Source organism: Armigeres subalbatus, chromosome 2 (genome assembly GCF_024139115.2).
Source record: "Armigeres subalbatus isolate Guangzhou_Male chromosome 2, GZ_Asu_2, whole genome shotgun sequence".
Lineage (NCBI taxonomy): Eukaryota > Metazoa > Arthropoda > Insecta > Diptera > Culicidae > Armigeres > Armigeres subalbatus.
In genome coordinates, this window is record NC_085140.1 from 132288440 (window position 1) to 132299856 (window position 11417).

The 11417-nt window shown below is 41.3% G+C and overlaps 1 protein-coding gene across 4 annotated transcripts; it reads right to left on the bottom strand.

The window, feature by feature from the left end:
• Positions 1-9326: 9326 nt before the first annotated feature.
• LOC134215127 (uncharacterized) lies at positions 9327-10397 on the bottom strand. Of its 4 annotated transcripts, none has more exons than XM_062694380.1 (4): positions 9976-10397; positions 9835-9920; positions 9621-9759; positions 9327-9565 (listed from the first exon to the last, which is right to left on the bottom strand). In XM_062694380.1, exons 1-4 carry the CDS (start codon positions 10178-10180, stop codon positions 9450-9452), a joined length of 546 nt encoding a protein of 181 aa, XP_062550364.1. In that variant the 5' UTR covers positions 10181-10397; the 3' UTR covers positions 9327-9449. The 4 variants fall into 4 exon arrangements, with proteins under 4 accessions (XP_062550364.1, XP_062550366.1, XP_062550363.1 ...); XM_062694382.1 differs by having other exon boundaries at positions 9994-10396; XM_062694379.1 differs by having other exon boundaries at positions 9621-9765; positions 9976-10388.
• Positions 10398-11417: the final 1020 nt, after the last annotated feature.

Consider the following 11417-nt stretch of genomic DNA (forward strand, 5'->3'; position numbering starts at 1 on the left):
CACCACCAACGAGCTGGGAACCGGCTTCATAGTGCTGGGCAAGATGCGCAAACGCGTGATTGGGTGGCAGCCAATCAACGCAAGGATGTGCAAGCTGAGGATAAAAGGCCGTTTCTTCAACTATAGCATCATCAACGTGCACTGCCCACACGAAGGGAGATCCGACGACGAGAAAGAAGCGTTCTATGCGCAGCTGGAGCAGACATACGATGGATGCCCACTGCGGGACGTCAAAATCGTCATCGGTGACATGAACGCTCAGGTAGGAAGGGAGGAAATGTATAGACCAGTCATCGGACCGGATAGTCTGCATACCGTATCGAACGACAACGGCCAACGATGCATAAACTTTGCAGCCTCCCGCGGAATGGTAGTCCGAAGCACTTTCTTCCCCCGCAAGAATATCCACAAGGCCACATGGAAATCACCTAATCAAGTAACGGAAAACCAAATCGACCACGTTCTAATCGACGGTAAATTCTTCTCCGACATCACGAACGTACGCACTTACCGCAGTGCGAATATTGAATCCGACCACTACCTCGTCACAGTATTTCTGCGCTCAAAACTCTCGACGGTGATCAACACGCGTCGGAGTCGTCCGCCGCGGCTTAACATTGGGCGGCTACAAGACGGTAGACTAGCCCAAGACTTCGCGCAGCAGCTGGAAGTGGCACTCCCAAAAGAAAAGCAGCTAGGCGCAGCATCTCTTGAAGATGGCTGGAGAGATATTCGATCCGCCATTGGAAGCACCGCAACCGCTGCACTAGGCACGGTGGCTCCGGATCAGAGAAACGACTGGTATGACGGCGAAAGTGAGCAGTTAGTTGAGGAGAAGAATGCAGCATGGGCGAGATTGCTGCAACACCGCACGAGGGCGAACGAGGCACGATACAAACGGGCGCGGAACAGTCAAAACTCGATTTTCCGGAGGAAAATGCGCCAGCAGGAAGATCGAGACCGTGAAGAGACGGAGCAACTGTACCGCGCTAATAACGCACGAAAGTTCTATGAGAAGTTGAACCGTTCACGTAAGGGCCACGTGCCACAGCCCGATATGTGTAAGGACATAAACGGGAACCTTCTTACGAACGAGCGTGAGGTGATCCAAAGGTGGCGGCAGCATTACGAAGAGCACCTGAATGGCGATATGGCAGACAACTGTGGCGGTATGGTAATGAACCTAGGAGCACGCGCGCAGGACATGCGACTTCCGGCTCCGAATCTCCAGGAAATCCAGGAGGAGATCGGCCGGCTGGAAAACAACAAAGCCCCTGGAGTTGACCAACTACCAGGAGAGCTGTTTAAACACGGTGGTGAAGCACTGGCTGCACTGGGTGATTACCAAGGTTTGGGAGGATGAGGTTCTGCCGCAGGAGTGGATGGAAGGTGTCGTGTGTCCCATCTACAAAAAGGGCGATAAGCTGGATTGTAGCAACTACCGCGCAATCACATTGCTGAACGCCGCCTACAAGGTACTTCTCCCAAATTTTATGCCGTCGACTAACACCAATTGCAAGAGAGTTCGTGGGCAGTACCAGGCGGATTTATGGGTGAACGCTCTATTACAGACCAGGTGTTCGCCATACGTCAAGTATTGCAGAAATGCCGCGAATACGACGTGCCCACACATCATCTATTTATCGACTTCAAAGCCGCATAAGACACAATCGATCGGGATCAGCTTATGGCAGCTAATGCACGAAAACGGATTTCCGGATAAACTGATACGGTTGATCAAGGCGACGATGGATCGGGTGATGTGTAGTTCGAGTTTCAGGGGCATTCTCGAGTCCCTTCGAAACCCGTAGAGGGTTACAGCAAGGTGATGGTCTTTCGTGTCTGCTATTCAACATCGCTTTGGAGGAGTAATACAAAGGGCAGGGATTGACACGAGTGGTACGATTTTCATGAAGTCCGTCCAGTTATTTGGTTTCGCCGACGACATTGATATCATGGCACGTAACTTTGAGAGGATGGAGGAAGCCTGAAAGACTGAAAAGCGAAGCTAAACGGATTGGACTAGTAATCAACACGTCGAAGACGAAGTACATGATAGGAAGAGGCTCAAGAGAGGTCAATGTGAGCCACCCACCACGAGTTTCTATCGGTGGTGACGAAATCGAGGTGGTTGAAGAATTCGTGTACTTGGGCTCACTGGTGACCGCCGATAACGATACCAGCAGAGAAATTCGGAAACGCATAGTGGCTGGAAATCGTACGTACTTTGGACTCCGCAAGACGCTCCGATCGAATAGAGTTCGCCGCCGTACCAAACTGACTATCTACAAAACGCTTATAAGACCGGTAGTTCTCTACGGACACGAGACCTGGGCGATGCTCGTGGAGGACCAACGCGCACTGGGAGTTTTCGAAAGGAAAGTGTTGCGTACCATCTATGGTGGGGTGCAGATGGCGGACGGTACGTGGAGGAGGCGAATGAACCACGAGTTGCATCCGCTGTTGGGAGAACCATCCATCGTTCACACCACGAAAATCGAAAAAATCGAAAGACTGCGGTGGGCCGGGCACGTAGCCAGCATGCCGGACAGTAATCCAGTCAAAATGGTTCTCGACAACGATCCAACGGGAAAAAGAAGGTGAGGTGCACAGCGGGCAAGGTGGATCGATCAGGTGGAGGACGATTGGCGGTCCCTGCGCAGACTGCGTGGTTGGCGAAGTGCAGCCATGGACCGAGCCGAATGGAGAAGTCTTTATGTGCAAGCACAGGCCACTCCGGCCTTAGTCTGATGATAAATAAATAAATAAGTAATTAAAATAAAAAAGAAATCTCGCTCTGGTACTTCCCATTTCGCAAGAATTTTATTTAGTTCACTTTAACAAAAGTGAACTAAATAATATGAAAAGTTTAGAAAAGGCTTGTATTATGTCCCATGTCCGTGTTGCATGGGGACATTTCTGCAGACCTGGAGTAAATCTCCAAAACCCCACTCAGTGCCATAAGTGCCAAAAGTGGGGTCACGGAACTAAACATTGCCACGTGGATGCTAAATGCATGATTTGTGGTGGAACCTCTCACGCCAAGGATGCACGTCTCGTGAGAGAAGATTCCAATAAATTCAAATGTGCCAATTGTGGGGGCAATCATAAATCCAATTTCTGGGAATGCCCTTCACGCAAACAAGTTTTGAATGAATGAAATTGACGACGAACAAATTTTGCTCCTACCTCTCACCGGGTAACAAGCAGTTCGTCGAATTTTAATTTTTCAAACACGCCCACCTATGCAAGCATCACTGCAGGCAGGCAAAATTTCATTTCTGAAAATTTACCAACGATGAATGATTTTCATACCCATTCTTCAACGAAAAATAACGTTCGTTTTGACGACTCAGGTAGCAGGTCTGCTTCCGACTTTGATTTTCTAAATGAACAATTTCATCACATTATTGAGGCAATGTTCAAAGCAAATACCAAAACTGAAGCTGTTCAGGTTGGTATCAAATTTACTCAAAAAATTGTTATTGGACTTCGTTTCAATGGATCCAAATAATTCTTTGAAAATATTAAATTGGAATGCCCGTTCTTTTAAAGGGTAAGGAAGATGAATAATTCAACTTCCTATCAGTTCATAACGTGCACATTGCCATTATAAACATATTCAAAACCTGGTCCTTTCATTTAAAGAGATCCAAATTATTTTATTTACCGAAATGATCGTTTTGACAGCGCCTGTGGTGGGGTCGCCATTGTCATTAATAGACATATCAAACATAAATTATATTCTTTGTTTGAAACCAAAGTTTTCGAAACCTTGGGAGTTTCTGTTGAAACAAATTTTGGACAATTCTTTTTTATTGCTGCCTACTTGCCTCTCCAGTGCAATGGGCAGCAAAGGAATTTGTTGAGAGCTGATCTTCAAATTCTAACTTGCAACAAATCCAAATTTTTCATAATTGGTGACTTCAATGCCAAACACCGTTCATGGAATAATGATAATGGTCTCGTATCTTTGACAAATTTAATTATCGAAGCTAGAGGCATTGCAATTCCTAAATGTGAAATTAAATTCAACTCCATTATTATTGACAACGATCTTCAGCTGCTGATCCATCTTAAAAATGTGAGGCAAAGGCAAAACCAAAGAACTCGCGATCCCGCGTTGAAAGTTATTTGGCGAGATTTGCTAAATGAAATTAAAAAACCAGATAAATCCACCAAGCAATGATGGAGCCTTTCTCGTGAGTTATAAAAATAGTATTTTGGCCATAACTTTTGAGCCCATAGTCCGATATGGCCAATTTTCAATAGGAAACAATAGGGCAGAATACGGCGTCGAATGCGAAGAAATCGATCAATAATAAGTACAAAAACCCAGATTAATCCACCTAGCGGTGATGGTGCCTTTCTCGACCTTCGTAAAATGTGTGTGCTTGAAAATAGATGAACTAGTAGCTAGGAGTAAAAAAGACAAATTTCTTTGTCCGTTCTATGAAAATCAGATTATTTATGGCAAAGATATTGTAGATCCAGTTGAAAACCGAAAATCATATTTTGTCCCATTCTCGGATGTCGCGACTGCATCGCGAGTGGTGCCCGACTATGGCACAGTTGCGCACTACTCGCGATGCAGTTGCAACATCCGGAAATGCGAGAAAATGCGATTGTCGCGAAACCTCGGTTCGGTTTTCAGCTTGATCTACAATATGCTAAAAAGAATTTCGACATTTTGTTTCCTTTTCCAATCTTTTTGACGTACATACCCCTGTTTTATTTTACCCAGTCATATATTTTAAGGATATCACTTTTGGATGTAAATTGAACTGAAGCTCCGACTACACAAAAAGAAAACGAAAATGTCATTCCCATCAAGCGAGCGGAGGGCAATATTATCTATTATAAATCTCATGACCGTCTTTCTACCAAACTCCCGTATGAAGAGGAAGGGAAGTGTATCAGTGTGGAAGCATCCGATAGTTCGTTTTCGGAAAGAAATTATAGCCTTTCGGTACAACTTTGTTGCACAAGAAAGGCAAAAAGTATTTTGGCCATAATTTCAAAGGTAATAGTCCAATCTGGCCAACTTTCTAAATAGAACAGGATTCCGCATCTAATGCAATTTGTTGTGAGTAAATCGGTTGAGGGTAAGTTCATTAAAAGTCAGCAAGACTTTTTTACTCGCTTTTTTATAACACATAGTATATTTTGGCCATAATTTCTGTGCCCATGGTCCAAATTTTCAATAGAAAACAATACGACAGGATTCCGCGTCGAATGAAACTTGTTATGGAATTATAGATAGTGGAATATACACGTAAAAAAATAACCTTATATGTTATGGCAAAAAACCATTCGAAAATACTTATACTCTTCATTATGCCACCTAATGAATGATCCCATATCAAAAAGCTAATAACATTCATAAGTTAATGAAAAGTATATGTTTCCGAATGTATGTGACTAATGCGATGTATAAGTTTTTTCTTATACATGTCATTAAGCGCCTGCTTTGGCAAAAAAGTATTAGAAATATTAATAATAAACAACATTAAATTTTTTTACGTGTATAGATGAGTGAAGATAAATCCTCTGTCTCCAAACGAACTGTCAAACGTGTCTCCAAACGAGCATGACGTCACGATTTCAATGGAAATGTTAAGGGCTGTGACGTCATATGTGCGTGTGCACGGGCTGTCGACTCAGCCATGCTTTCGCTCATCTATATATTCTACTATCTATAGTTGGAATTAAATCGGTTGAGGATAAGTTCCAAAAAAGTGAGCTAAACTTTTCGCACTTTTGGTGCGCGCACACACACACAGAGACATCATCGCAGTTCATCGAGCTTATACGTATATAATACTATGAGTCTCCAGGCCTTCTGTAAAAGTTTGGTTTTGGAGCGAACATACAGCCTTTTCGTAGAAAAAGGCAAAAATGGTGTTTCAGCCATAATTTTCGATCCCATAGTCCGATCTAGCCAATTTTCAATAGAAAACAATGGGACAAGATTCTGCGTCGAATGCAATCTGTTGCGAGCGTCAATAGATGAAGTCTAAGTGCTAAAAAAGTGAGCTAGACTTTTTCGAACTCTTTTTCACAATAAATAGTAATTTGACCATAACATCTAAGCCCATAGTCCGATCTGGCCAATTTTCAATAAGAAAATATGAGACATTCTGCGTCGAATGCAACTTGTTGTGAGCAAATCGGTTAAGGCAGTGGCGTAGCCAGAAAATTGGTCTTGGGGGGGTTTTCCGAACATTTTTTTTTCGAAAAAAAAAATTCTTCTAAAAATTTTGTCTCTGGGAGGGGTTTTATGCCCAAAACCACCCCCATGGCTACGCCACTGGGTTAAGGATATGTGCCCGAAAAATGAGTGACATTTTTTACGCGATTTTTTCGTATGAATTTGTATTTTGGTCATAACTTTCGATCCCATAGTCCGATCTGGCCAAATTCAAATAGAAAACAATGAGACAGGATTCTGCGTTGAATGCAACTTGTTGCAAGTAAATAGGTTGAGGGTAATTGCCTGAGAATGGGCGAGACTTTTTGCACACACACTTACACACAAACATACACACACATACACACACACAGACATCACCTCAATTCTTCATACTGAGTCGATTGGTATATAACACTATGGGTCTCCGGGCCTTCTATAAAAAGTTTGTTTTTGGAGCGATCATATAGCCTTTACCGTATACTTAGTATACGAGAAAGGCAAAAAGTGAGATATAGACTTTTTGCTCTTTTGGTGTGCACACACACACACACACAGTGGGTCTCCAAGCCTTCTATAAAAATTTAGTTTTTGGAGCGAACATATAGCCTTTACGTATACTTTGTACACGAGAAAGGCAAAACGTTTCGCTATTCTGAGAAATATCAACTTTGAGAATAATGTCTCGAAGTTGGATCCCAGTTCGAAACCCTTTTGGAAATTAACGAAAATTCTTAATAAACCTACAATTCCAGCGCATGAAGAGGGAAATAAAACTTTATTAACAAATGGCGAAAATGCTCAAAAACTTGCTCAGCAGTTCGAGAGTGCCCATAATTTTAGTCCAGGTCCACTAGTCTTATTGAGGATCAGGTTACACGGAGCTTCGAAGACATTCTCAACCGAGAGAATGTTTTTGACCCTTCGTTGGGAACTAATTTGGATGAAGTGAGATCTATTACTAGTAAATTTAAAAATATGAAAGCCCCGTGTGATGATGGTATTTTTTACATACTTATCAAAAAACTTCCTGAGAGCTCTTCATCCTTTTTGGTTAATTTATTTAACAAATGTTTTCAATTGGCATACTTCCCAGATAATTGTAAAAAAGCCAAAGTTGTTCCAATTTTGAACCCGGACAAAACTCCAGTTGAGGCTTCTAGTTATCTGTAAGAGCTGATGATCCCCAAGGCAGCTTACTAGGGCCCATATTGTATAACATTTTTACTCCACCAGGGTGTCAAAAATCTTTTATTGCAAATGACACGGGCCTCTCAGCCAAAGGGCGAAGCCTTCGTGTCATTTGTAATAGATTGCAAAAAAGTTTGGATATTTCCTCCCTTTACTTGCGAAAATGGAAAATTTTCCCGAATGCTTCCAAAACTCAGCTTATAATTTTCCCACATGAGCCGAGAGCTTCTTATTTGAAACCTTCTAGCAGACATATTGTCACTATGAATGAGGTTCCAATTAATTGGTCTAGCGAAGCTAAATATTTAGGCTGCTAGATCAAACATTAATTTTTAAAAGTCACATTGAAGACATTCAAGCCAAATGTAACAAATATATTAAGTGTCTATATCCACTTATAAACAGAAAATCAAAATTTTGTCTTAAGAACAAACTTTTGATTTATAAACACATTTTTAGACCAGCCATGGTGTATGCTGTACCAATATGCTAGTTCCTGCAATACCAGAAAGAAGACACATCAGAGCATTCAAAATTCAAACTGCCAGAGGCAATTGAAATGTATCAATAATAACTAAAAATGTAACATAGTAAATAAGGATGATAGTGTTAAGAAAATACGGAACACCTAGTCTAAGAGATGAAAAAAAAATACAATTTTTAAAAGCCTAAATATGAATCAATCTTTTGGGTAGCATATTAATAGCCAGTAACGATACTAATCGTGGTCAAAATATTTATGTAAACCAATTAATTATTCTTCAAAACACGGGTTCTTTTTTAGGTTTTATACCCTAGGTAAATTTTAACCTACCGAGATAAAGATAATGAATACATATTGTCAGCGGCATTACGACAATAGAAGTATTATCTTGTTCTCGATAATGTTATCTCAACTAGGGGTAGTTGTATCTTTGAGAAAATCAAACACATTGTACATGCATATTGCAAAACAGTTTTGTCTTTTCATGCTCAACAGATCCTGCCGCAACCAAACCAAAAGTTCATACAACCCGAAACTGAACCAAAGCCTATTACTCAAGATTTGCTACGATGCTAGCCCAGATTGAGGGCATACATATTTGCCTCATGCATGGTCAAAAGGGTCAACGCTGCTGCTGCTGTTGCCAGCGCACCGTGACCAATAATGACGGGACTTCTACGCTAGGCACCGTTAGAGCGCGTGCGTCCGTGTGTGAACAATATCACGTTACGGCCAGGCTTTGAACTATCTGCGCGCTTATTCCGTCCGTTGCCCTCCATCACACCAAACCACTGCACTGTTACCGCCACCGACTGGCTCGGAGTGGAGCAAAAGCCGGCTGCCAACATCGATTAACTTGTGGCCAATCCTGTTCGGTACAGTCAGTGGTTCCATTGCAGTGCCGCCGGTCCGTATGGGGTTTAGAGTTAGAGGCAATCCGGTAGGAGCGTTCGTAATGCAACGAAAGCTGTCATCTAAACTGTCAAATGATGGCAAAAAATTAAAATAATAATACATGACAGTTGGCAGACACTCGGGCTTACGAAATGTAGGTTTCAAATTGTAGGTAAGGCTAAGTCTCGAGCGTGCCATATTACTTTTACTTGAAAGTTGAAAAACTCATTAACGCACAGGTAGTGATCTATTTTTAGGTTCAGAAACCCATTGGGTATCTAACCGAAGCATAAATCTAGACCAACATTTGAAAAGGGTGTAATAGCCAAAATTTATTCTTTCTGATTCTTCGTCTACATATAAAGCTATATATATGGACAAAGAATCTGAAGAAATAAATTTTGGCTGTTACGCCCTTTTCAAATGTTGGTGTAGAAATATTAATGTTATCATTTGTGCAATAATAACGTACGACATTCGTTTCAATTTTCAGAATGAAAGGTGTTGTTTAAATAAGTTAAATTAAAAATTAAATAACAGACCGAACATAAAAGCATAATACATAAATTTTTACAAAAAAAAAATCAATACAGCTTACTTTAATTATCCTTATAATATTCAATAGATATTTGTACTTAAATATGTTATACATGCAGCTTCAGCAATAAATTTTGCTGGCACGGCTTCACATCAATACTTGTCCTCGGGCGCGAAGAGCTCGTTAAACTCCTCCACCTTGTAGCGCCGCAGATTGTTCATTTCTCGGTACAGCAACATTGTAATTGCGCTGGCAAAAACCAGAACAGCTGAAAGCATTATTTGAGAAATGTATCTAATAGAATAGCCTTCTCAGTATCCTACCTGTCGTAAACACAAAAGCCACAATAATGAACCTTCGCTCGTCCTCACTGACCTCGAACAACATCCTTTCAACGTGAGCATGCCCGATGAATCCCATGGTGGCCACCAGAAGGCAGAAGAATGGCAGTATGTACTGGGCCTGCTCCTGGTGGGAAGCAATTTCAGTTGATGACAAAAAATGTCCATTCTCGGAATTAAAAATCCATTCCCTTACCTTGACGATTCCCCAGAAAAATGCACAGGTTGCGGCGTAGTATATCAGCAGCATCACTGTCAGCAATGGGAACTCCAGATTGTACACTGTAACGAAGCTTAAGCAATTAGCCAGATTGTTTTGAACAAAAAATGAACACACATCTTCCAGGATACTTGCCATATGACAACGAAAGACAGCCGCCATCTGCAAGGGCTCCGAATTTGTGTGCCGCCACCATACCGTAGATAACAGTTCCGAAAAGCGTTGCCAAGCCACCAATCAGATATGCGAGGATGCGTTTATCTTCGTAGGAAATATACATCCGTTGCATGAGATGCAAACAAGTTCCGTGAATTTTAGCCATGCTCAAGGGTTTTTACAAATTAAATGCAACAAATCTAATCGATCAGTGTAAAGTAACTGAACCACTTGCAAACGCAATCAAGCAATGTGCGAAATTGGCTAAAAAGAGCAACAATCCCTAATACAATCAATCGGTTGCCGAATGTACACAATTCGATGTACATATCACAAACGGTGGCGTTCCCCGTAATCTTTATTTATTCTCCATATGTCCCCCCATTCGTCACCCTTTCACCTTGTACGATGATGCTCCACGAGACAGCGAGCAACGCATCGATTCGAGAACACCAAGCCGTTATCAGTAACTCATATAGAACGGAGCTCGCTTATCGGTAGCGGAAAGTCGTCTGTTGATTTTGACGATGAGCTCTACTCGGCACGCCGCGGCCGGATTATTATTAAACAGTGTAAAAGGTAGGTAGGTGAGTGAATACAGTACCGAACAAAATAATTCGCCTAGTATTATTCCTAATTTGTTTTATAAACTTTTCTAACATAAGCTGAGCTGAAAGTCTCGTAAATATAGATGATTAAAAAGTAAATAAAAATAAATAAATCGAGAAATAGATTGTCAGAAAGAATAGAAAATGATAACTCAACCTCACTTCAACAGATTTTGGGGATTTTTGTATCAATTGATTGACGAACTTTTCAAGATTTTGCCCAAATAACTGTTTCACTTAAATGTAACGATTTGCAATTCTTTCACCTCACACGTTAGGTATTCGTAAATATACAAACAACCATGCGTTCACCATTATTTCACATGCAATTCATAAATTTTAAACCACCATTCGGGAGTATGGCCTCGGACCCAGCTATTTTTAAATGCGTTAGAAAGTCACGAAAACCTTGTTGTGTTGAATAGGAGATCATTGTGCAATGTAGCTAGTTTTTTCTAAAGTTTGTATCTGCGCGTTGAAATGAAAAAAAACCCAGATCAATCCACCTAGCGGTGATGGTGCCTTTCTCGTTTTTTCGAGTGAGTAATTTCTACGCACTTTTGGTGAAAAAAAGTATTTTGGCCATAACCTCTGAGCCCATAGTCCAATCCGGCCAAATTTTCAACAGGAAACAATGGAACCGGATTCTGCATCGAATGCAACTTGTTGCGAGCAAATCGACTGAGGGTAAGTGCCTAAAAATGAGTGAGATTTTTTTTTTGTAAAAAAATATATTTTGGCCATAACTCCGAATCCCATAGTCCGATTCAGCCAATTTTCAATACGAAACAATGG

Bases quoted from the DNA above. Each gene is read 5' to 3' on its own strand.
- LOC134215127 (XM_062694379.1), bottom strand. From the start codon at position 10,180: ATGGCTAAAATTCACGGAACTTGTTTGCATCTCATGCAACGGATGTAT. The intron at 9,766-9,834 runs GTAAGGGAATGG...GCTTCCCACCAG, and splicing joins TTTTCTGGGGAATCGTCAAG to GAGCAGGCCCAGTACATACT. The intron at 9,566-9,620 runs GTAGGATACTGA...TAATGCTTTCAG, and splicing joins GGCTTTTGTGTTTACGACAG to CTGTTCTGGTTTTTGCCAGC.